The sequence below is a fragment of the Elgaria multicarinata genome, chromosome 2, assembly GCF_023053635.1.
Source record: "Elgaria multicarinata webbii isolate HBS135686 ecotype San Diego chromosome 2, rElgMul1.1.pri, whole genome shotgun sequence".
Classification (NCBI taxonomy): domain Eukaryota; kingdom Metazoa; phylum Chordata; class Lepidosauria; order Squamata; family Anguidae; genus Elgaria; species Elgaria multicarinata.
The window spans coordinates 171,396,277-171,423,176 of NC_086172.1; the positions used below are offsets into that span (position 1 = coordinate 171,396,277).

Genomic DNA, 26,900 nt, shown 5'->3' on the forward strand with positions numbered 1-26,900 from the left:
GAATTTAAAAGCAGTAAAAACAATTTAAACTATGTGCAAGTTTGGTGAATTTAGCCGTCATACTTATTTACTTGTCCATGTAATCCAGTGTGACCCACTCTGTCTGGCAGTGGCTTTCCATGGTTGTCTTTTCCATCACCTCGTCCCTGATCCTTTGAACTGGAGATGCCAGGGACTGAACCTGGAACCTTCTGCCACTGAGCTGCAGGTGTCGTTCCCCCCCCCCCCCCGCACATACGCACAATGCAGCCACATCGTACCTTTAATTCCAAATGTGGGTCCCTGGGAAGGCTGCCGGACACAGGCGAAGGCATTCTGGCCAAGGTGTGCTCCCAGGGCTTGAACCAGCCCTACCGTCGTGGTGCTCTTCCCTTCTCCCAGTGGTGTGGGCGTTATACTTTAATACACAAAAGAAGAAGAGGCACCAAACAATCCCATGGTGAAAAGCTGCGTCTGCACCCTTATGAAAGCACAACCATCAAGGAATCTCCTAACATGCATCCCAATCATTGAGCTTTTGGAGATAATGACAAGCTCTGCACAGCCCTTCTCACTTGACCAGTGCCAAAGGCGGTTAGGTTGGTGAGTACAAGGGAGAGGGCCTTTTTGGTAATGGCCCCACACCTCTGGAATACTTGGCTCAGCAATACTACAAACGAGAAGGATCTTGGAATTGTTGTAGATCGCAAGCTGAATATGAGCCAACAGTGCGATATGGCTGCAAGAAAGGCAAATGCTATTTTGGGCTGCATTAATAGAAGTATAACTTCCAAATCACGGGAGGTACTGGTTCCTCTCTATTCGGCCCTGGTTAGGCCTCATCTAGAGTAGTGCGTCCAGTTCTGGGCTACACAATTCAACAAGGATGCAGACAAGCTGGAGCGTGTTCAGAGGAGGGCAACCAGGATGATCAGGGGTCTGGAAACAAAGCCCTATGAAGAGAGACTGAAAGAACTGAGCATGTTGAGCCTGGAGAAGAGAAGATTGAGGGGAGACATGATAGCACTCTTCAAATACTTAAAAGGTTGTCATACAGAGGAGGGCCAGGATCTCTTCTGGATCCTCCCAGAGTGTAGGACACGGAATAATGGGCTCAAGTTAAAGGAAGCCAGATTCCAGCTGGACATCAGGAAAAACTTCCTGACTGTTAGAGCAGTACGACAATGGAATCAGTTACCTAGGGCGGTTGTGGGCTCTCCCACACTAGAGGCCTTCAAGAGGCAGCTGGACAACCATCTGTCAGGGATGCTTTAGGGTGGATTCCTGCATTGAGCAGGGGGTTGGACTCGATGGCCTTGTAGGCCCCTTCCAACTCTGCTATTCTATGAATGAGCTTGGGTTCATCGGTCGTTTTCTTGGCTGGCCTTCATGAAAGCTCTGAAGACCTACCTGTGAATTGCACTGAATCGCATTCTGGGGCCGATGGCTTAGTCGCAAGGTTTATGTTTGTGGACTGGATTTGGGTTGTTTTAATCAATGGAACCAATGACCTAGGGAGATAGTGGGCTCTTCCACACCTGAGGCCTTCAAGATGCAGCTGGACAGCCATGTGTCAGGGATGCTTTGAGGTGGATTCCTGCATCGAGTAGGGGGTTGGACTCGCTGGCCTTATAGGTAGGGTGACCATATGGAAAAGAGGGCAGGGCTCCTATTTCTTTAACAGTTGTAGAGAAAACGGAATTTCAGCAGGTGTCATTGGTATGCATGCAGCCGCTGGTGAAATTCCTGCTTCATCAAAACAGTTAAAGCTGCAGGAGGCCTGCCCTCTTTTTTATCTGGTCAAGAGGTGTGAAAGCCTGGAGGGGGTAGAACAAATGGAGGAAAACCTGAATTCATTTATTTTTTAAAGAACACTATTCTTTCCTAGTGATTTTGGGGGGGAATGGAGGAAACGGGGTTTCTCCTAATTTTTCTGGGTTGTTTCCAAGCCTTCGCATCTCTAATGGTTTGCTGCCTTGTGTGTTTTCCTTTAAATGGAAAGCTGGGAGAAAGCTTTTATAAAACAAAGGTTTACTAGCAGGTTTCCAAAGTGCCCCAGCAGAAAAGCTACCTGCTAGCCAGGGTCAAAAAAACTATCCGGACAACCTACCCTGTCACCACAACGTATTTGCCATTGGGTTGATCTTTGAGGCGCCTCAGCGTTGACAGGGAAACCTTGGCCTTGCGTTCGCCGTAGAACTCCACCTCATCTGAGATCAAGCCAATTTCTTGCGCCAGCTGTCCAATGGGCTTGGGAAGGCAAGACCGGGATACTTCAATATCACTGAAAGTCAAAGTGGCAATGGTGAAGATGCTTTTACTGAAGAATGACACACTTCCTGTCACTGGCAGGGAGAAAGTATTCTTTAACCCAGGGGTCCCCAAGACAATGGGGTCCACAGGGCCCTACAATGGTGCCCACAAGGGGGTCCCTAATGCAATACCCAGACTTCCTCATTTTTTAAAATATACATACAGCGATTTGTACATATCCATAGCAATGAATACATATGAAATGCCTATATATGAAAATACAACTTTATTTTATTTATTTATTTATTTATTACACTTATATACCGCTCCCATAGCCAGGGCTCTCTGGGCGGTTTACAGAAATTCTAAAATTAAGATAAAAACGAATATACAAAATTTAAAATTCTAAAACACAGAACAGACACACATAAAGCACAAAACTTTCTAGCAATTGCACCTAGCCTCGTATTTCTCAGCACCCAATCCCTTTCCTTGCTTTTTCCCTCCCTTCTCCGTCTTCTTTCTCTCCCTTCCTAGCACCTAGCCTTGCTCTTTCTCTCCCACTCACCCGGTTTCGTGCGGTTTCTCCTGACTCCCAAACTCTACCCTGGCTTTTTATTTATTTATTCATTACATTTATATCCCTCCAAGGACCCCAAGGTGGCATACATAATCCTCCTCCTCTCCAATTATCTTCACAACAACAACCCTGTGAGGTAGGCTGGGCTGAGAGTCTGTGACTGGCCCTAAGTCACCCAGTGAGCTTCCAAGTGAGGACTAGAACCTGGATCTCCCAACTCCCAGTCCAACACTCTAACCACTACACCACACTCACTATTTGTGTCCCCCCACCTGTTTGCCTTGCTATTTCCCCCTCCCTCCCGGCCTCTACCTTGCTATTTCTCTCCCCCCCCCCCCCCGCCAACATGCCTTTTCACTAGCCAGGCCCCATGACAGCCATTATGTCACTAGCCACACCCTCCATGGAATCCATTTTGCAGTGGTGCCCACAGCACTCAAATTCCCAAATGTGCGCACAGTTTCAAAAACGTTGGGGAACCGTGCTTTAACCATACTCTGCACCTGAAAAACCTAACTCTCGGCAGAAAGACTGAGGCCTGGTCTACATATACATCAGTAGAATTTGTGGATGCTTCCTCAGTATGAAAGGCGCCCAATAATTTGGAAACTAGAACAAAAGGAAAAGGGATGGCCTAGACCTCTCTCCCTGATGTGCTATGTTTTTTTTTAAAGCTTACTTCTTTTTAATGTCCCCTGAGCATTGAAACAAAGCCCATAGTCACCACTCCCCTCTATTAACAAACTCATGTGCTGAGTGTGGACAGCTGCGTTGCCAAAATGAGGCAATTGAGAAACAAAAGGGTGGTATCAACATACTCAAGGGAATCCCAAGGTTTGGAGAAGTACAAATAAATTAAAGGGGGCAAAAAAACACAGCCCCAAAAGGACTAAGCACGTTCAGTGAATGACCACAGAATGCTGAGAGTCTGGGAGTGGGGAGAACCAAGGGCAGCGAAAGTGGAATGAAAAAACTTGGGAGAGGGAATGATTGACTGCCTGGAATCTTGATCAGGAATACTCTACGCTGCAACATTTTGATGCAGTTCCTGCTGGCAAGCTCTTCCAGCTCAAGGGTTCTACCACCACATTCTGCTACGTGAGATTCAAGGGCATAATATCCTGTTTTCTCTACACTACTATAAACTCTGTAAAGGCTTCAAAAAGGTGCCTCGTTCTCCGTCTCACAGACACACATCCTGATAAAGCAAAGGTAAGATCAGGGCAAAATACTCTGTAACACCAGACATCCAGCCACAATCTTTTCAGTCCAGGAATTACTTACCTTGGAACAGGAGTTCTAGGACTGAGCAGGTTATACTGAATATTCCACTTGCCAGGCTGATATTTCTCTAGAAAACGTTGGGCACTTTCTACCGTGCTCTAAATCATATTTAAAAACAAAGACAAAACAGAGGTTCGTCAAGCAGGTTAATCAATATACCCTGCCCTATTCTGGCACATACTTGGCAGCCTGCTGAGATCTTTCAAGACATATCAAGGACACAGAGCATAATTTCCAGAGGGGAGGGAGTAGCTCTCCTCCACCCTAAACAATTACGTAAATATGTCTGCAAAATTGCAGAATCTGATGCTTGCAGAAATCTGTGGGTGCAAATGTTAGATTATTGCTAACCTGAGTACTTCAAGGACTGCCTTCTTTCAGAGTGCCTCCCTGAATACTGACATCTGCACTGCAGCTCTGTCTCTAAATTTCCCTTCCACTGGATGTTCAGCAAATGGGTACAAGGAGCAGGGCCTTCTTGGTTGTGGCACTGTTTTTGTGGATCCTCTCTAGAGACTGGACCACCTGTATCAGGACTTGGTTGTTCAGGCGAGGGGAGGTTGATTGTTCTTTTTGTGTTGTCTATTGTGAGTAGGACTAGGACATGTTCTTACTCTGCCAATTGCTTTATCATCACTCCTGGATACACGGGGTGTATTAGAATCACAGAATAGTAGAGTTCAAAGGGGCCTATAAGGCCATCAAGTCCAACCCCCTGCTCAATTCAGGATTCCTGTGTTTGGTAATATAATCTGTGTTACCGAAACCTGGTTAGATGAATGGGGAGAAGTTAATCTCTCCCAAATGTGTCCATGAGGGTTTCTTGTGCAGCACCAAGCTCGACTAGAGGGGTGGGGTGGGGGGTAGCCTTGGTCTATAGGGAATCTTTTTCCTTGGTCAGACACTGATCAGTGGGAGAATGTGGATAGGGTGAACGTGTGGAGAATGTGGATCGGAAGACATTTTTCTCCCTCTCCCAGAATATTAGAACCCAATGGGGCCATCTCTTGAAGCTGATTGGTGGGAGATTCAGGACAGATAAAAGGAAGGAATCTTCACACAGCGCATAGTCGAACTATGGAATTCACTACCGCAAGATGTACTGTTGGCCAGCAATTTGAAAAGCTTTAAAAGGGGGTTGGATAACTTCCTGGAGGAGAAGGCCATCAATGGCTACTAATCCTGATGGCTAAGTACAACCTCCAGTATCGGAGGCAGTAAGCCTGTATACACCAGTTGCTGGGAAACATGGGTTGCACTGTGTCCTGCTTGTGGGTCCCTGGTTGGCCACTGTGTGAACAGAGTGCTGGACTAGATGGACCCTTGGTCTGATCCAACATGGCTCTTCTTATGTTCTTATATTGTTAAATGCTTCCCCCCACCTTCTGATCACTACTGTTAGCTCTGAGTATATCAGTAGAAAAACAGGATTAAAATACTTAATAAATATTATGGATATTTTTTTTTAAAAAAATATTACAATGTACGCGGAGCCCCGGCAATCCACCACATTGATGTTAAAGATGTTTCTGGAATGGGATGGAATAGGCTGGGCTATTTATTATTTATTTAAAACATTTCTTAGCCGCCTTTCAGGGCAGAAGCCCTCCCAAGGCGGCTTACAACCACACATAAAACAGCATGTGTGTTGCCCACAGACACACATCCGGACAATGAGAAGGGGAGGAACGTTTTCTCCACGTCGCAATGGACATACCTGCATCAGCATGGCTACTGTCATTGGCCCAACCCCACCTGGCACGGGCGTAATGTAAGCCGCTCTCTCCTTTGCTGCGCTGTAAGCAACGTCTCCAACTACCCTTTTCCCGCTGGGCTTTGTGCTGTCTGTGAAAGAGAGATAAGGAGAAGGTGGCGGGAAAAGGCCAACCCAGTAAGAAGAGAAAGCGGAAAATCCCCACGGATTAAGGTGACTTTGCAATGGCAAAGCGAATGCAGGCGCAACCTCTTAGCTGCACTAAGACAACATCTCAGAGCACTTGGTGTCGCCTTTTTTGTTTTGTTTTTAAGTGTGTCGTTAACGAACACCTTTGACTCAGACTTGAGGGCTGAAGGAATCTCTCTTGAGGGCAGGAGGGCACTGGCCGTGCTCCAAATGTCACGCGTGTCACAGTTTTGTAACAGGCTGGTCCTTAAAGCTTTTTCTTAAGTCTTTGCCAGGCAGCAAGAAACCTTGGGATTTGCAAGGGACGGGGAGATAAAATAGAAGATTTTTGTGAACCGCCCAGAGAGCTTCGGCTATTGGGCGGCATAAAAATGTAATAAATAAATAAATAGAAGATGAAGAATAATATGGCACGAATGCTATGGAGCCAGTATCAATTCGTTTGAAAACTAAGTCAAACTGAAGACACTTAAAAACATAAGAAGAATCATAGGCCTTAGCTAGACCTACCATTTAGCCTGGAACAGAGGAGGGAAGATCCCGCGATGTGTTTATCACGAGACCCTTCCTCAGTCTACCTGTCACACGCGATGACCTCAGCAGGAGAGGCGTTGCGTCCACCTTTTTTTTTTAAAGGGACAGGAGCGCACGAACACTCGTGCGCACAAGTTATTTTTTTAAATTTAACTTATTTTCCCCGCTCCGCCCACCCTGCCCCCGATGGGCGCAGCGCTCCTGAGGAATTGCACAGAGCCGGGTCAACCTGGCCAAACGTTTCGTGGTCTCAGGCTCAGCCCAGGACCATGGAAAAACCGGTGCCAAAGGGGAGGGCTTTATCCCGGGACAAGGGAGGGATCATTCCTCCCTGATCCCAGGATCCCCTGTGCATCATGTGGACGCACAGGGACAATCCCGGGGTTCGCCCCAGGATAAAGCCCTGCCTAGCTATGGCCATAGAATCACAGAATAGTAGAGTCGGAAGGGGCCTACAAGGCCATCGAGTCCAACCCCCTGCTCAATGCATGAATCCACCTTAAAGCCTATCTGACAGATGGCTGTCCAGTTGCATAAATATGTTTGAAGTGCTGGAGGCTGTTTCCCCCACCTCACTCTTCTAGAGCATCCTTCTCCAACCTGGTGCCCTGCACATGTGTTCACCCAAAACTCCCATCCTCCTCCAGTCTGCTTGTCAGTTGGAGGATGGGAGTTGCAATCCAACACATCTGGTGGGTACTAGATTGAGGAAGGCTGCTTTACAGTGTATCCAATGGAGAGTGTCAGAGCAAGCCACCTTTATAAAAGGCTCACCCGCTATTGAAAAATCAAAAATGTAAACATCAGACATAATTGTTACAGCTCCATGTAACCCATTTCGTCCAGTAAAATTCTATTGAGTGCCTTTGTTCTTAACACTGGATTGTTTCATGCTGCTGCCTCAATGACCCACAGAACAAGTCCAATTATTCTCAAATTCATTAAATTACTGCCTCCCTTTTTGACGTTTCACGAAAGCAGGCTGTGTCTCCATAGCAGCAGCAGTCAACATCAATTAACAGCAGGATCTAGGTGGATCCTCCACCACCTGGCTCCCAGGCTTCTGGTTGTTCTCAGCGCTAACAGGAATGATAACTGAGACATCTGTGTCATGTTTCTCAAAACCTCCTGCCTTCTTGGGAGATGATAAGGAGGCCTGCTAAATTATCCACAAAGCTTTATTCAAGCAATAAACATCTCTTCCCACCTGAAGAGAGTCTAATCTCTAGGAACTTTCCCCTAGGCAAAACTATGCAAACTAAGCAAGACAACTGTCCTTTCAAAAACAATGGAAAGCCTTTTCCCAAGACGCATTAACTTCAGAGAGACTAGGGCCGTAGCTAGACCTAAGGTTTATCCCAGGATCATCCTGGGTTCACCCCTGCCTGAACGCTGGATGCCCTGTGTGGCACTTAGATGAACAGGTTTGACCCCAGGACGATCCAGGGATAAACCTTAGGACTAGCTACGGCCCGACTTTCTCTTGCCTTCCTTTTGCTCTGTCCGTTTTAGTCTGCGGCGAACTGTAGGATTGGCTAACCATCTCTGCTCTCTCCCTCGGAAGGACGTTGGCTTCCCACTGACTGTGTATTATTTGCCCTTGACAAGATGAGCTCTGGAGAGGGTTCACTCCCAGCTGGTGAAGAGCCCATGAGAGCTTTCTCCCCCGCTGGTACAGGCTGACCTGTTTCTGGCACCGAATTCTCTACTTCAGAGTCTGATTCAGATTGATCACCTGAAACACCTTCTTCCTACCCAGGGGGAGCAGGGCTAGACATGACCATCTGTGCCTGTACAATTCTGCCTCTGTCCCCCTTTCTCTACCTGGACTCCTTCTCCCCTGCATTGTCAGAAGGCAAGAGCAGCCTGCCACAACCAGGTACCCCTCAGATGCGTTGGGACTTCAACTCCCATCTGCCCCTGCCAGCATGGCAATGGTCACGATGATGGGACTTGTAGTCCAAAGCATCAGGAGGCAACCAGGTTGGGGAAGGCTAGCCAAGAGGGACAGCAGGAGCTCAGGGACAAGATCTCCCCACACTGAGTGAAAAGGGCCAGGCAGAGTTCTAGCAGCCAGAAATTTGGGGCTGGCTACCCACTTCCCTTCCCCCACCCCTACTCCGAAAAAGCATGTTTAAAACTCCATTGCACTGATGAACTACTTCAGTCAGCCGCAGCTGCCACTGAATTGAAATAAAGTAACAGAGCCATAGAAGTGTTTTTTTTTTAATGAACACCTTACATTAGATAATTGCAATAAATGACTGATCGCTTATAAAAGCAACCTTCCTGGAAATGCAGTAAGTGGGAGGATGGCAACAGCTTGACAGGTGTGACTAATCCTCTTATTTAAGAATCTGAGACTTAGAGTCCTAAACTTAAAGGGGAGGAAAGAACCCAGCAATGCACTGGTACTAAAGAGTAGGGATGTGCTCCGCTTCTCCTCGAACCGGAGAAGCAGGAGCGGAGCGGGGGGCTTCGCCTCCCCTTAAGGCGGAGGCGAAGAGGATTGGGGGGCTGGTGGAGCGTGGCGAAGAGGATCGAGGTGAAGGCGGATCCTTCGCCTCGATCCGGAGCTCCACCAGAAAGGTAAGTGGGGTTTACCGGGCCTCGCTGCTGTCACTGTCGCCCATGCGGCGACAGCGGCAGGGCCCGGTACCCCCCCTCCCTCCTCTCCCTTACCTGCGTCCTCGGCTTCTTTAATTGAGCCCGCAGCTCAACCAGGAAGTCTAGGCCGCACTAGGGGGGGTTACCGGGCCGAGGGACCACGGATGGACGCAGGTAAGGCCCCCCTGCCCCTTGGTCTCTCCAGGTAAGGGAGAGGAGGGAGGGGGGCCTTACCTGGCGCCACTCCCCTCCCCTGCGGAGCTCCGATTCGGAGCCGGAGCTCCGCAGCGAAGAGGAGCGGAGTATGAGCGGAGTGGCGCGGAGTGGATCCGGCCGATCCGAAATTTTCGGATCGGCCCGCGGTGCGGTGCGGGGGGTCCGTGCACACCCCTACTAAAGAGGCAATATTATGCAATCCTTTCTCTGGTTCATTAATCCAGATCTTGGAGATGTCAAGGAGGGAGTGATTTCACCCAAAATTTGGTCAAATAATGATAAGCACGGCACAAAACCATAGAGGGGTGTGTGTGTGGGGGGGGACTCCTAATCCCTCAACAGGGCTGGCCATGATAATGCATCTGTAGAAGAGAAAAGTAGTAGATGCAGGTCTGCTGACATTTTGGATCCTTTTAGCGACCAGATATGAATAGAGGTGTACTAAATTAGGCACAGAATGGAGAATGTGGGTAAGGAGACGTTTCTCTGCCTCTCCCATAATACTAGAACCCAATGGGGTCATCCCATGAAGCTGATTGGGAGGAGATTCAGGGCAGATAAAAGGAAGACCTTCCTCACACAGCGCATAGCTAAATCATGGAACTCGCTACCACAAGATGTAGTGATGGTCAACAATTTGGATGGCTTTAAAAAGGGATTGGATAAATTCTTGGGAGGAGAAGGCTATCAATGGCTACTAGCCCTGATGGCTATGTGCTACCTCCAGTATCTGAGGCACTAAGCCTATATACAATACTTGCTGTGGAACATGGGTGGGAGAGTGTTGTTGCACCATGCCCTACTTGTGGGTCCACAGCTGGTTGGCCGCTATGTGAACAGAGTGCTGGACTAGATGGACCCTCGGCCTGATCCAGCATGGCACTTCTTATATTCTTATATCTGAACAGAGTTGCCACCTTGCAAACTGTCTGAGGCTCCCTGTACCTTGAGAAACCCAGCTCTTTGGATGCCGTGCAACTAGAAGTCTCCTTCACATGCTAATCTTGGAGCATGGGCCCATTAGAAGCCTGCAAAGAGGAATCAGCTCACCTGCACCACCCAAGTTCACATCCCCAGTCAGCCATGGAAGCTCACTGGATGACGTTGGACCAGTCACTGTCTCTCAGCCTAACTTACCCCACAGGGTCATTGCGAGCATCAAAAGAAAGGAGGAACCATGTGGGTCTCAAACAGTTCCTTGGAGAAAGGGCAGGACCACAACGTAACATGCAAATACAAACAAAACAACGGAGACAACAGATTTGCTGTCTGCTCGAATGGTCTCCTTCCTCTTTAATTACCATTCATTGGCGATGGGAGAAGAAGTCCAACAAGTATGGAGGGGTTGAATTTTAGAAAAGTAAAGAGGCTTTATTGGACTGCACACTTTAAATATGCATTTTATCTATGTTTGACCGGAACAGATCAGATCATGTTCTACAGGGAAAAAATGAGTTCAGGTAGCAAATTTATGAATCCCTGTTCCTACAATGCCTTCGATAAAAGGGTTGGGTCTCCCTCCAAATTAAGAGTTTAATTTAACAGAGAGCCTTCTCTGTCCCAGGTGTGGAATAAGCTCCCTAGAGAGGTTCACCTGGCACCTACATTATACTCTTTTCAATGCCAGGTGAAGACCTTTTTGTTTTCTCAGTATTTTAACATTTTACCACCTTAGTCTTTTAACTTTGCTGTTTTAAACCTGCATTTTAAATCTGTGCATTGCTGCTCAGTTTTATTCTGGTTGTACTTTGATATTGTTTATTTATTATTTATTTATTTATTTATTTATTACATTTCTATACCGCCCAATAGCCGGAGCTCTCTGGGCGGTTCACAAAAATTAAAACCATTCAAAGTATAAAACAACAGTATAAAACCATAATATAAAATACAATATAAAAGCTCAACCAGATAAAAACAGCAGCAATGCAAAATATTGTACTTCGATATTGTAGTTTAAGTTTTATACTTCGTGGTTTTAATTTTTGTGAACCACCCAGAGAGCTTCGGCTATTAGGCAGTAGAGAAATGCAATAAATAAATAAATCTGAGCTGAGGACATTCTTGGAAGATACTAATACAGGCAGCTTAAATCTGCTGACCTCCAGATGTGTTGACTGCCATCATCACTAGCCAGCATGGGCATTGGGAGATGCAGCCCAACACATCTGGAAGGTAGGAGAGGTTGTATTAACTACAGCGGGGTCCTCAATGCAGCACCCATGAAGGGGACCCCAATGCGGTATCCACAGGCACCTGCAAACCTTTGCTATTATTATTTTTCTTCCAATTCTTAAGATACAGACATAGTTTTGTATAGATCGATAGCAATGAATACCCATGAAATGCATACAACTTTCTAGCAATGATACATACGCTTCCACAAAAGCTGACCAACTATCCAAATAGGTATCCATTTGAAGGTGGCATCTAAATGCCATCCATGCAAATATTAAAAGTGTTGTAAGGTCCTCAGCGCATTGCATTATAGGACATGAGTGTTTATCCTTCCAATATTGTAATATCAGTCTTTTTACGATCAAAAGGGCGCAGAGAATCCATTTAGGCCAACCCTTCGTTAATTTCCATGATAAATAATTTAGAAGAGCATGTACGTGAGTGAATATTAAAGACCATTCCAATGACAAAATTTATCTGTGTAATAATCTCCTCCCGAAAAGAAGCCACCACTGGACATTGGCAAAAGATATGCTTAAAACAAGCATTATCTGTATTGCACTGCCAGCAATTAGCCTAATTAGACAATACCTTATTAAAAGTATGTTGTGGTGTCCAACAGACACAAAACAAACATTTCGGCTGAATAAGACACAGCCTCAGATCCATAGACGGGACTGGTAGACACTAAAGCACCAATCTACTGATTAAGCATTTTATGGTGGTGCCCACAGGAGTTTCTCAAATTCACAAATATGCCCACGAGTACAAAAAGTTTTGGGACCTCTGAATAAAGACACTATTTATGTTCCTCCCATCTCTTCTCTCTCTCTCTCTCTCTCTCTCTCTCTCTCTCTCTCACACACACACACACACACACACACACACACACACACACACACAGAGTCACGTCTATGCTAGCTAGCACACCTGCATTAAGGTCTTGGTCATTCTGAAATGGACTGAAAGTTACCATGATGTACCCAGGCGGTGGGGTTTCTATCGACAGGGAAATTCCCTGGTCCGGTAGGAAGGAAACAACATCCAGGCAGGTCCTGATACAAAGGCTTTTATTCAGACTACACGTGTAAGAGAAAGGCAACCTCCAGCAAGCCGAAGGCCGAACTCTCGGACTACAACCCACGCACGGCAAACTTGTATACATACAAAGTTGCTCTGATGAACTCATATTTCCCCCCCCCCCCGTCCCGCGATTGATTACAAGTCCCATAAATGTTCCAAAACGGAACTATTCTATATAAACAATGCCCTATATTATGGCAGCTATAACCAGTACAAGTGTTACTTTTTGTTCCTGATAAGTGTCCCCAAGGGCAGCTGGAAAGTCCCAGAGCCTGCTCCGATACTTCCAAAATGCCCAGTCAGGGGTCTTTGAGGTGTTTAGACAAAGGAAGGTTGTGTTCTTTCCGTCCAGGGTGATATGCAGCTGGGGTCAAGAATGCAAGGTTTTCAGATATGAAATTCAGGAGAACGTAACAAGTGGCCGGCAGGGGCTAGGTAGGAGTCAAGTGTGTAGGCAAAAATCTAAGGCAGGATTTGGATTGCTGTTGTCTGGCTTTTCTTAATTCTATTGATCCGGGGGCGGGGGGGGGGAGTGTCCAAAATTCTGTGGTGCTTGCGTACTTTTGCATGAGGGACAGAAACCTAGGAAAGACAATTTCCTTGTCACTAAGTTGTGGCACCCACCATTCAGAAGGCAGAAAATGTGGCATTTTTTAAACGCCTCCTGAGGACTCACTTGTTCACCCAGGCTTTCCCTGGGCCGTAAGCAAATTAATTAGGCCACTCCATTTTACTGCTCCTTTATTGTAGTTGGAAGTGATTTCATACTGGGTTTTAAATATTGTATTTTAATGTTGCGAACCATTGAGAGATTCCATTATATTCAGCGGTATATAGACGTTATAAATAAAATAAAATAAAATGTATACGATCTGAAGAGAAACCAGAGTATTTGTTGGAGAATGTAGAGTGAGATATATATATATATATATACTTTGTAGTATTAACTGGTATGTTGTTGATGTATATATATACCGTATTTCTTCGATTCTAAGACGCCATTGATTGTAAGATGCACACTAATTTCAGTACCATCAACAGGAAAAAAGCTTTGATTCTAAGAAATAATAAACGCACCCGCGATTCTAAGACGCACCCCGTTTTTAGAGATGTTTATATGGGGAAAAAAGTGTGTCTTCGAATCGAAGAAATACGGTATATACTTTGTAGTATTACCTGGTATGTGGTTGATTCCGCAGTCAATCACCACCGCAAATAAATAAAATAAAATAAAATAAAAAATAAAATAAAATTTATACGATCTGAAGAGACACCAGAGTATTTGTTGGAGAACGTAGAGTTTGTACTTTGTAGTATTACCTGGTATGTGGTTGATTCCGCAGTCAATCACCACTGCACCAGGTTTAATCCATTCACCCTTCACCATTTCAGCTTTGCCAGCTGCAACCACCAGGATATCAGCTTTACTGACCTGCAAACACACTTTGTATGAAAACAGGGTTTCACATTCCCTTCCTTCTTGCAATCTTTCTCTCTTTAAAGTGATTTCTCAATTTAAAAAGAAATGTCTGAGAAGCGAAGAACTTATGAAAGGAACAGGATTTGCTTAGATCGATAAAAATATGAACATCTCAAGTTACAACCTTAGCAGGAGTGGAAAGAAACTTTAGTTTGCCTTGGTTTTGAGCAGCAAGCGACTACCCGTCTCAGGAATGAAGATCAACTCCAAAGAGCCCAAAGTCATTTCCCTCAATATTTTGTGTTATTCATTATTTATGTATTTATCCATTTATTTTATTTACAATATTTATATACCGCTCCCCATTCAAAATTTCAGAGATAAAATAAGATAAAATGAAATACAAGATAAAATAAAAACAAAAACAGAATAAAACACTTTAAAATAGATTATAAAAGAAGCAAAATGTACAGTGAACCGTGGATGATCATTAAGGAAAGTCTTCCTGGAATAATGACGTTTTCAGGAGGCGCCAAAAGGAATACAAAGTTGGTGCCTGCCTGACCTCCAGAGGGAGGGAATTCCATAGGAGGGGGGGCACCATGCTGAAGGCTCTTCCCCTGGGGGACTCCAATCGGAGGATGGGTCTATGGAACCACCAGAAGCAGGCCCTCAGATGACCTCATTGACCGGGCAGGTTGCTAGAGGAGAAGGCGCTCTCTCAGGTATCCTGGTCCCAAGTTGTTTAGGGCTTTGTACACAAGTACAAGAACCTTAAACCTGGCCTGGTAGCGAATAGACAGCCAGTGTAGTTCCCTCAGCCGAGGAGTTACATGCTGGAAAGGGGCAGTGTTGACGTATCAGCAAACTCTTGGCATTCTCATCCAAACGTTCCCTTTTGTGAAGAATACATCCTGGCCTGCATATTGCAATCTAGCCTGTCAGGGAGAAACCTAGAATTGAACTGTTCCTCCTGAAAGACTAGGTTTCCCAAAGTAGGGAGTTTTGACATGGGGGAGAATATTCATTCACGAAATCCCCCACCTGCAAATCTGAAGTGGTACGATCCTACAGATGGTCACCAAGCCACCAGCAGTTACCTGGAAATAGCATGTGAAACATGCTAGGATTGTACCGTGTTTGCCCCCAACACACACACACACACACACATCAGCCTTAGCTAGACCTACAGGATAATGCAGGATGGAGGTGGGGTGATCTCGCGTTGTGAATAACACGAGATCCCGCCCTCGTTTACACATCAGGCAAGGCGACCTCAACAAGAGAGCCGTCGCGCCTGCCATTTTAAAAAACTTTTAAAGGGCTGGCTGCACACGAGCGATGAAAAATAAGGGTTTTTTAAAAAAAATTAAATTGATTTCCCTGCTCCCCCCATCCTGCTCCTGATGGGCTCTGTGCGGCTCCGCATGAGTAATCGTGCAGAACTGGGGTCAAGCCGTGGAAACGGGCCACACCTTCAACGGTCCCAGGCTCAGCCCGGGACTGCGGAAAAAGCGGGGCCAAATGGTAGGGCTATATCCCGGGGCCAGGGAGGGTTGATCCCTGCCTGAGCCCGGGATCCCCTGTGCATCATGTGGACGCACTGGGACGATCCCAGGTATCACCCCGAGATACAGCCTGGTCTAACAAAGGCCTTCGTCTCAGATTCTTTGGTGGCCGCTTTATCATTCACACTCAGGGCTGGTCCAGAGAGTTTTGGAGGACTGCAGAGCCATTTCTACGCGGATTCCTTGCCAGTCCACACTGCTTGTCTGTGTAGACAAGCTGTAGGTGAGGGAAGCAGCCACCTGTCTTTCCCAGAGACACTTCCTATTCAGCATCACAACAGAGGGCTGAGCGCATACTTTGCATGTCAAAGGTCCAGCGCTGAAGCCCTGTTACCTCCAAAAGAGAACTGCAAAAGACCTCACTAGGGTCAGGGAATCTTTTTTTTTCCCTGTGGAGGGCTTTTTTGGCAGTGAACAGGGCTGAACCCAGCAGTTGACCAGGTTCACCCCGTTTCCTCTCCCCTTCTTTCTCCATCTGCCTCTCATGCCCCCTTTCCCTCCATCTACCAGTTGGCTACCAGGGGACAGGAAGATCATTCTTGCCAGGGGTCTGAACTAATCACTTACAGAAGGGTTTTGAAATTAGGCAGTGGAGGCTCTGCTGTCAGTGAGGGGGTGGATCCGCTCTGGGTTTCAGTCCGAACCAGCCAGAACTCTACAAGATCTATCCAAGGTGTGAAACTGACAGATTCTGACTGAAACTTGGAGCGGATTCACTGCCCCACAGACATCAGAGCCACCGGCCTCCATTGAGCTGAGGGCCCACATGAAATTAAGCTGAGGGCCACACGAAGGCCGAGGCCTTAGGATAACCACATTTCAGTCACGTGATGTCATCAGGGCCAGTTCCTGGTCTGAGAGGGCCACTCAATGGTAGCAACAGCAGCACAATCTGCTCCAAGTAGCTGGGTCTGAGCCGCCATTTTAATTCCGCCCAGTGCCCTGGGACGATGCTACATAGTGGCCATTGTGGCCCAATTAAAACAGCGGCTCAGACCCAGCTGCCTGGCATTTGGGGGAGGCGAAGCAGGTACCACGGCCCAGCAACTGCTTAAGGGTGCTCTGCGCTGATGCCACGCCTTGCCACCGGCAGGTTTGTGAGGGCGAATTCAGAAGCACCCCGCCACCCTACAAGCAATCGTAAGCCACAAAAGCATAGAGCCAGCAAAAATGACACTTTGTACATTAGAAAAAAGCAGCCCGGACACACTCTCTCGGCTTTACCTCCTCAGCCAACGACGCCGTCTTGGAGTGGCACGTGGTCACGGTCGCGTGGTTCCACAGCAGCAGGTCGTGCATGGGAGCCCCGACAATCTTACTGCGCCCGATCACCACTGCACGTTTGCCGGCCACCTGGATGCCTGAAACGCCGAACCCAGGTTAAGCATCCAAGTTGCAAGAGCTGTGTCTGCGAGACCATCTCAGGCACAGTCTTTAGCATCTTCGCTTAGAGGGGTCAAGAGGCAGGGGATGGGGGAGACCCTTCTTTGCCCCAGGCCCTGGAGAACTGCTGCCAGTCAGAGCAGACAATATTGAACTTGATGGATAAATCGTCTAACCTGGCAGAAGGACTGTTCCTACTCCCCGTAGCACAGAGAGCTGAAACACTTAGCCTGAGGTTCTGCACCCCCTGCCATCATGCCTCATGCAGCTTTCAAACCTCAAGAACACATCTCCATGGCAACTTTGGGCAATAAGAATTTAGCATTATGGGCAGGGATCCATATATTTTGGATGGGCAGGGTAGCTGGCCCCAAATGGATGGCTGCCAGGCCGCTATTTTATCTCCTTCCCCAATACACACATGCGTGATGTTGTCCCTGAAAGGAATGAAAGGCTCGCTACCCCGGCGCGTTAATATCTAATCAAACACACGAGGCTGGAGAATGCTCTTAATCGTTTTTTACTTCCAATACTGCAGTACGGGGTGCTCTCCGGTTCTCCAAAATGGATGCACCCAGAACAGAGGAATCTTACAGTATATATATATATACTCAGAGTATATATATATATATATATATATATACTCTGATTACACAGGGGGGTGTTAGTTTCTTTCTAACCCTTTGATTGGTCAGGGCGGGGTTAGCAAGTTTAATTACATTCAATCAGCAAGTTAAGGTGCATAATCATAGGTCATAGGTTACATTCAAAGCTTCATTGTTCACAGTCCATTCATTACAGAATGCAAATCTGGCATGTAGCCACCTGCAGCCACCCTTTAGCAGAGGCGCCATCTTTAAACCTTGGCATTTTACATTCTTCTCTACGGATGCAGGCATACAATCCCAGGGTACAATTTGACTCTTTTGGAAACAGAAGGAACAGTGAAATCTCTCTCTCTGCTAGCATCAATTTGGTCTTGCCCCTCTCCCTGTGCTGGGTTTGGGGGAGGCACTCAGCAACAGATCAGAGACAATTTTACCCCTCTCTTACCAGCTTTATTAGTGGCTATTATTTATTTATTTAACTACCGTATTTCTTCGATTGTAAGACGCCATCGATTCTAAGGCGCACACTAATTTCAGTACCACCAACAGAAAAAAAAGCTTTGATTCTAAGAAAAAATAAATTTCTTAGAATATCTTTTATGAGTAGAATTTCTTAGAAATTTCCTAGAAAGAGCTGGGTTTTGGTGCCACTGGGCTGGGAGGGGCTTAGGGGTAAGCAAAAAACCCAGGCGCTTACCCCCCCAGCTCCTCTTCGCTCACATGGCTCGCGGCTGCTGCAGGAGCTTCCTCTTTTGGAGGCCTGCCTGCACGAGGAGGAGAGAGACGACTGGAGCTGCCGCGTGAGAGCAGCTTCAGTGGAGCAGTACTTCTTTGGCCTCTGGCCACAGGTTTTTCGGGCCACTTTGGCCCAGCATCCACGGGCGTGAGGAGTATTAGCAGTTTGTTCTGCCCTCCAGCAAACCAGGGGGTGGGGACTACTTCCAGGCTCCACTTGGGACGTGCGCTTCCGGACGCCGGAGCTGGGTGGGTAAAACCCAGCTGGGCGTCTTCCCAGGGCGGCGGCTGGGGGGGGGGGGCACCCGGTGCTTTGGGGGGGTGAGCCTCCTGACTCTTGGAGCCGCGTGTCTTCCGGGCGCAGCTGACGAGGGCCACCTGGCGCTGCGCGGGGCGCGCTGTAGGCCCCAATCAGGCTGCAAAGTGATCTCAAAAAAATCCCAATCACTTGCAAAGCGATCTCAAAAAACCCTGCTTGCTCAGCTTTCTAAAAGCGATAAAGCCAGAGAGAGAAAGTTGGAATGGATGTTTCAGACACTTTATTAATAGGATAGAGTCTTTTTGCATCTACCATATTGCTTCGATTCTAAGACGCCATCGATTCTAAGACGCACGCCATTTTTAGAGATGTTTATTTGGGGGGAAAAGTGCGTCTTAGAATCGAAGAAATACGGTATTAGCCACAGTAGCCCAGAATAGGACATTTACCAGTTGATGAGGGTCAAGGAACAGAAGATGGCTGTTTGCACCATGCTCTGTTTGACTCTTCAAAGGCTTCCCCTTCCCAGACACAACATACTGAGCTAGACAGACTTCTGGTCTTTTCCAACACCGTTATCCTCATGTTCTTATGACCAGCACTAGACATCCGGTTGGACTTCCTGACCAGCCTTCCCCAACTGGGCATCCTCCAGATATCTTGTACTACATCCCCATCATCCCCAGGCAGTATGGACAATGGTCAGGGGTTATGGGAGCTGTAGTCCAAAACCTCTGGAGAGCACTAGGTAGGTCTATAATAATTGACAGCAGTTCTCCTGGGTTACAGGTAGGATTCTTTCCTAGCCCTGCCTGGGGATGCCAGGGATCGAACCTGGGGCCTTCTGCATGAGAATCAGGGTCTCTACCACTGAGCTACAGTCCTTCCTTGACTGGCCCCACCAAAAATGCATTCCCTTGGCACTAGGATCATCATCCTTCCCTGGTGTGCGGTTCCCAGGAGCACCCTCACCTGCGCCAACGCAGGATCCCACGCATCCTTTCCTTGCTCACCTGTTTGCCGGATAAGCTCCATGCATCCTTTCGGTGTACACGGGATAAAGCAGTCGCCGAGGTCCCCACGCGAGAGCTTCCCTGCATTAATGCTGCTCAAGCTGAGAAATTGAAACGAAACAGCAGAGTCAAGGGTCTCAGAAGGATATGAAGCCATCCAAAATTCCAGCAATTCTTTCAGTGTTATATATAGATCAGTCCTAGAACATGACTTCAATTTCAACTGCTGGGGCTCAATCTTTCCATAAGGAAATGAAGGCAGAAATATTTTATCATTTCTGGAAGATCTGGATTGATATCCCTTTACCCACTGAAGTCCACCAACATTGTCATCTTTTCAGCACCAAATTAAGATTTTCCTCAACTTCCAAGCATTTGACAGAATATGATGGGGTGTTTAATCTCGGTTGTTTTATCAGGTCCTGGTCTTTTTTAAAAACTGGTTTTTAGTTGTTTTAAATCGTTTTAAAATTTTGTATGTTAAAGTCTTTATGTTATGTTTTTATTATCTTGTATTTGTAGGTTGTAATATCTGTGAACCACTCAGACAGCTTTGAGTATTGGCCATTATAGAACTGAACTGAACTGCTCGTGGTGGCTTTTCTAGACAGACATGAAAGGTTTTGCCAGGTCATGCTGACTTTTATTGACTCACGAATTTACTGACAATTGAGTATGGTTTAATTATGATTGCTTCCTGGATGTTGGTATGGAAGTATTTTGGTAGGCTCAGTTTCTGAAGGTTTTCTGTATAGTTTTTTGATGTGAAGCTGGTGACTAGTGTGACTAACAGAATAATTGTGACCTTTTCCTGTTGCCATAGTTCTTTGACTTCCATGGCCAGGGGTGTATATTTTTGTCTCTTTTCCTTTTCTACAACATTTTTGTCATTAGCTATTGCTATGTCAATGACGTATGTGCATTTTTCTTTTTTCTCTATAACTGTTATGTCTGGTCGGTTGTAAGCTATTGTCTTGTCTGTATGAACTGTTCTGTCCCAGTATATATTATGATCTGCATTTTCCAAGATTGTTTCGGGTGAGTATGTATAGTATGGTGTAGGTTGTTTGATGAGGTTGAATTTGATCGCCAGTTGTTGGTGAATTATTTTTGCAGCTGTATTGTGTCTGCCATATAGTCCATTTCGGCCAGAATTTTACATCTTCCTGTTACATAGTCTATTGTTTCTTGGGATTTATGACATTTCCAACATGAATCTGTTGTTACACTGTTATCTTTTATGATGTATTTTTGGTAGTTCTTGGTTGCTATAACTTGATCCCGTATGGCTATTAGGAATCCTTCTGTTTCAGGAAATAGCTCGCCTTTCTTAAGCCATTGGTATGATTGTTCTTTGTTTATTTGTGGGTTATTATTATTACTGTTATTATTGCAGCACCTGAACATTTCTAAATGCTATAAGATTAAGAACAAAAAATGCACACGCTTACAATCTAGTGAGAGCCTTGCTAGACCTGGTGAAAAATACGTGGGAGAGGAGGGGAGATCTCGCGTTATGAATAACGCGAGATCTCGCCCTTATTCAGACGGGAGCCGCGACGAGCTCTGGAGGAGAGCTGTTGCGGCCGCTATTTTTTTATTGTTAAAGCGGCAGGACGCAGGAAAGGTAAGTAGGTTTTTTTTTTTAATTCGCCTTTCCCCCCGCCCCCCAGCTCCATTCTCCTTCCCCCACCTGCCCCCCATCTGCAATTTCTGATCCCCTGCCTGCCCCCCCATCCACGATCTCCAATCCCCTACCCCCCCAATGTCCCCTGGGCCGCGATTCCCCCCCGATCTCCCCAGCCTCCGTTTCCCGCCCCCCATGTCCCCACCCTAGCTCTGATGGCCACAGCTGCGGCCCATCCGCCACTATTCCCAGCTACTCGGAAGTAAATCCGGTAGCCGGGAAAAGCGGCGGACCTGGCTACACGCCTGTGGTCTTGGGCTCAGCCCAAGACCGCAGGAAAAACCAGGCCTCAAGCGGTGCCGGTTACCCCGGGCGCATATTGGTGAGCCCAGGGCTCACACCGGGCTAAAGCCACGTCTAGGAAGGCCCTAAGTCACAATACAAAAGGGAAACAGAATGGCGAGGAAAGTAAGATACCAATATCAAAACAGAATAAAACATTTTACAAATGACTTTATTTAATGAATTATCATTCTTCCTACACAAATACCTATAGATTTTACAAAGCCCAATTGCATGACCCAAATGCGGAGGTGACACGTTAGAAATCAGCCCCCGCTTATAACCAAATAAAAGCTCCAAGAAACAACAGAAGCCATTATTTTAAAGGGGGAAAGACTGAAAGAGTTTTTATTTCCAAGCAAACTATATGCTCACGATGACAGCAAGCTTACCCGTCTACATCCTTCTCAGGTGCCACAGCATTGGTTATTTTCTCAGTGTTGATGGGCTTATTGGAATCCAGAGGCAGTTGGACTATAAAGCCATGAACGGCAGGATCGTCATTCAGACCGTTAATGCATCTCAGCACCTAAGTGTTTAAAAAAGGAATGGAACAAGGGAGAAAAAAATACGTATCAGAAAGAAAAAACACATTTCAGAACATTAGTGCTAGAAAGTTCAGAGGTACCCTTTGGCTTCCATTACCAGCTATTTCATAAACCATAAGTGGGCTTTCTGAGAGATGGAAAGTCTCACTGTTCAGAGGGAAGAGGCTATAGATCAATGACAGATCACATCCTTCACAAGAAGAAGGTCCCAGGTTCAGTCTCAGGTGCCACCAATTAAAAAGTGGGTCAGGAAGCAGAAAGTTTGGGAATGAAGTCTCCCCCAAGCTTGGGGTGGGGGTGGGGCTGCTGCCATTCAGTTAAGACATTACTGGGCTAAATGGGCCACTGATCTGACTCTGTGAAAGGCAGATTCTTCTTCTGCTTGAAAATCTGTCTGAATCAGTGGGACACTGCAACAAAATGTTGCAATGTGGAGTGGTTCTGTTCAGGGTTCCAACCACTCTGTTCTGTTCTGCCTCCTCCTTCACCACTCGTTCCTCTCTATTTGGCCCTGGTTAGGCCTCATCTAGAGTATTGCGTCCAGTTCTGGGCTCCACAATTCAAGAAGGACGCAGACAAGCTGGAGCGTGTTCAGAGGAGGGCAACCAGGATAATCAGGGGTCTGGAAACAAAGCCCTATGAAGAGAGACTGAAACAACTGGGCATGTTTAGCCTGGAGAAGAGAAGATTGAGGGGAGACATGATAGCACTCTTCAAATACTTGAAAGGTTGTCACACAGAGGAGGGCCAGGATCTCTTCTCGATCCTCCCAGAGTGCAGGACACGGAATAATGGGCTCAAGTTAAAGGAAGCCAGATTCCAGCTGGACATCAGGAAAAACTTCCTGACTGTTAGAGCAGTACGACAATGGAATCAGTTACCTAGGGAGGTTGTGGGCTCTCCCACACTAGAGGCCTTCAAGAGGCAGCTGGACTACCATCTGTCAGGGATGCTTTAGGGTGGATTCCTGCATTGAGCAGGGGGTTGGACTCGATGGCCTTGTAGGCCCCTTCCAACTCTGCTATTCTATGATTCTATCACCACTCTTCAACCGTCAGTCAGCCTTCTGTTTCCATTAAGCATGCTCAGTCCTCATTGGGCTGATTTATTTATTTATTTATTGTATTTGTATACTGCCCCATAGCCGAAGCTCTCTGAGCGGTTTTGGGAGGGTGGGTAGAATGGACACACTGCTAATTAAAGCTACATTAAAATCTTGAGTTTGTCCATTGATTACTATGGGCAGCTGTCATTTCTGTCCATGAGGACGTTTAAAAATAGCTTCTCAGCACGAAACAGAAGAAGTCTGAACCAGATAATGAAATGGTTCTCTCTAGACTTTTTATAACTGTGCCATCTTCCGCCATCTTTTTTTCCAGACACACCATTCCATTCCCCCTCCCCATTGGTTCCTCCTCACTGGGCTGTTTTGGGGTTTCCTCCCCACCTTTCAGTGTTTTTTTCCCTGAAGATTCCCCCTATTACTTTTAGTGAACTGGATTACCTCAGCTTCTGTTGCAGTGTTTGGCAGCTTGATGTGATTGGCGTTGATCCCAATCTGGAAAAGAAAGAAAAAAAATCATGAGTTGTGACACATGATTGGACGAAAACGGCAAGATAATTTTCTTATTTTGATTTGGTTCAGACAACATGATAACCAACAGTAGTTTAAATAGTTGACGGTTGGTTGTTTAACCCACCACGGGTTATTGTGTTGCGTGGAGGGATTTTTTTAACCAATGGTTGGTGATTTGGCTGAAGTAACCCCACGCAAAGAACCAACGCTGTGCGAAGTTGGCTGTTTGAACCACCATTGGTTATCATGTTGAGTGGCAGGTACCATTGGTTATTCCATTGGCCAGCATTGGTTATTTCATTGGCCATTGAGTCACAAGGCGAAAGTGATCAATGTGGTGGCTGCTGCACTAGTCCAGCTGGCAAGATAGTTTTTTGTCAGCAATGGCTGATGGGATACTATCGGGAGGGCTGGGGGGGGGGAGAGAGGCCAGGGGAAGAGTGAGTCAGCTCAGTGTTGACTAATAATCAACTCAACACTGATCCTAATCCACATCACAGTTATTATCATGTCGTGTGGGGAGTACCCCCTAGATAATCAACTATTGAGTTATAAATCCCACCACTGACTATTGTGATGTCCAAACACAGCCTATGTTAAGTCCATGACAACCCTCATAGGCAGAGCTGAGGCGAAATTTTTTTGTGTCCCTCCTCCCCACCATGAAAAAGGACCTGGCTTTTGGCCATTTTTCAGAAGGGAGCCTACAGAGATGAAAGTGTCTGTCCACTGGGCAAGGGCATCAAAACATCTCCCCATTTTGCCAAAGCAACAAGGCAACACCTCGTCTTCTCACACTGTGGTGCGAGGGTGGCTTCACTGCAATCGGGGAACACAAGAACATGTCCTCATCTTGCATTCTTCTTTTTGGTTCTATATATAACTAAAAATAAAAACATTGAGGCTGCATTCCTATGCAAGATTAGACAGAAAAAACCCCTACATCTCCCAGCATTCCCTAGCCAGCATGGGAATACTGGAAGTTGCAGGAGATTTTTTTCTGTCTAAACATGCATAAGATTGCACCATTGAGTATTTTTCATCATTTTAACTTCCATTAAACCGCCCGTACAATGAGCCACTAATTTGGAGCAGTGAGCAACTGCTCTTGAGCAAGTGGTGAATTCTAGCACTTCCTTTTATCCTCTTACTTACCACAACACTCCTTCCTAGAGTACTGAGGTACCACTTATCCTATCCTTGTACAGCTGGGAAGAGATAGCTGACATAGCACTACAGTATTCTTTCCACCTTGGGAGTGAGAAGAGCAGTGTAGCGCTACCAGTGGTACATATGCTGCTGAAACAGCACCAAGGTCATGGATCATGGAGCAAGCTCAATAAGGCTGCAATAAGGGCCACATAGGAAGCTGCTTTATACTGAATCATACCATTGGTCCATCTAGTCCAGTATTGTCAACACTGACTGGCAGCAATGGCTCCAGAGTTTCAGGCAAGATTTTCCCAACCCTACCTGGAGATACCAGGGACTGAACCTGGGACCTTCGGCAGGCAAAGTAGGTGCTCTACCACTGAGCTACGTCCACCGTGTTATAGCAGCTGCATCTCCTATCCAGTAAGGCCAAGTTGAGCAGAGGGAATGAAATGTTCCACAGAGAATCCTGTGCTATAGGAAGAAGTATTACCTCAGCAGCGGCCTTCAACTTCATGCTAATGTAGAGGTTTGAATCATCCCTATCTCCAACCTTGAAAATAATAAGCAAAAAAAAAAAAATCACACACAAAGGTAATTCATTTATTTCATTTCTACTGTATTTTTATTTCAGGAAGCTCTATGCGGTTTACGTGGGGCTCCCATACAGTCTTCGATCCAGGAACAGGGCAAGGAAGAAAACTTCTTGGTGTTAACATGGCAGCATCACACGACCTCAGTCTCATTCTCTCCACTTTTAGTTTCAACAAAGCTATTTTGCCCATGTGGCAAACTGCAACACATCTGATAAAACTCCCTCAACTATTCTCAAAGCTGAGAAAAGTCGGCCTGAAATTCCAACTGAGAAAGGAAGTGGGTGGGTGGGGAAGGGTTAAGTATTTCTTCGCCCATTGCTTCTCCCCTAGAAGCATCCTCCCCGAGGCTGCTTTGCAGAGAAGAAACAGTGGCTGCTGGGGTTTCAAGACACAAAGTGGCAATGGGACTTGTGGTTCAAGACAGGTACATGCCAGGCTTTGTTGCACTTTTCTTTTGATTGTGTATGTTGCGTATAAGTATATAATACAGAAATGTACAGCTAAATGGTGCCAGCTTTATTCATGAAAGAGAGACTGAAAGAACTGGGCATGTTGGGCCTGGAGAAGAGAAGATTGAGGGGAGACATGATAGCACTCTTCAAATACTTAAAAGGTTGTCACACAGAGGAGGGCCAGGATCTCTTCTCGATCCTCCCAGAGTGCAGGATACGGAAAAATGGGCTCAAGTTAAAGGAAGCCACATTCCGGCTGGACATCAGGAAAAACTTCCTGACTGTTAGAGCAGTACGACAATGGAATCAGTTACCTAGGGAGGTTGTGGGCTCTCCCACACTAGAGGCCTTCAAGAGGTAGCTGGACAACCATCTGTCAGGGATGCTTTAGGGTAGATTCCTGCACTGAGCAGGGGGTTGAACTCGATGGCCTTGTAGGCCCCTTCCAACTCTGCTATTCTATGATTCTATGAAAGGGGACGTGCTTGTGGGCTAAAATACCCCTCCAGCCCCTGGACCACTCTCAGGCCTTTCCAAGAAGTTGGCCAACCCCATTATAGAATAAGATATGACCCACGCCAATATTTTATTTATTTAAAATTATATTTAGGACACCTTTAAAAGTGGAAAGGCAACGTACAAAATAAAAACCATACAAAGAGGATACAATAAGATTCAATAAGTACATATTCAATAAAAGTTCAATAAAAACAGATTACCAATAAAAATTAATATGCTCCACAGACCGGGAAGCAGGAGACAGTTAAAACCTCCATCCCAAATACTAGCTATAAAAAGCATTTTTGCCATCCCTTTTAATTCAACAAAATTTACAATGCATAAAAACAATAAAAATCAAAAAACCAAGATGACTCAATAAAAGCAGATTAAAAACAGGGAAAAGCTGGGGGGGGGGAAACAGCAGTAGAAGTTAAAAACATTTATGAAAAAAAAAGGTCTAATTTTATAAATTCGATGCGTTATCATTGGTCATTGGTTTTGTT

At 46.1% G+C, this 26,900-nt stretch overlaps 1 protein-coding gene across 2 annotated transcripts in view; it reads right to left on the reverse strand.

The window, feature by feature from the left end:
- Positions 1-26,900, reverse strand: part of MTHFD1 (methylenetetrahydrofolate dehydrogenase, cyclohydrolase and formyltetrahydrofolate synthetase 1) — a 91,796-nt gene that overhangs the window by 49,963 nt on the left and 14,933 nt on the right. The window contains exons 3-12 of one of the 2 annotated variants that reach the window (XM_063118136.1): positions 25,342-25,401; positions 23,625-23,678; positions 21,965-22,101; positions 19,604-19,704; positions 16,830-16,966; positions 13,938-14,049; positions 5,814-5,941; positions 4,097-4,194; positions 2,090-2,263; positions 261-397 (exon numbers count right to left, since the gene is read on the reverse strand). In XM_063118136.1, the coding sequence (XP_062974206.1) occupies positions 261-397; positions 2,090-2,263; positions 4,097-4,194; positions 5,814-5,941; positions 13,938-14,049; positions 16,830-16,966; positions 19,604-19,704; positions 21,965-22,101; positions 23,625-23,678; positions 25,342-25,401 (1,138 nt within the window). Of the gene's footprint in view, positions 1-260; positions 398-2,089; positions 2,264-4,096; positions 4,195-5,813; positions 5,942-13,793; positions 13,826-13,937; positions 14,050-16,829; positions 16,967-19,603; positions 19,705-21,964; positions 22,102-23,624; positions 23,679-25,341; positions 25,402-26,900 lie in introns of those variants that run through there. The other variant, XM_063118138.1, reaches the window with a different exon arrangement.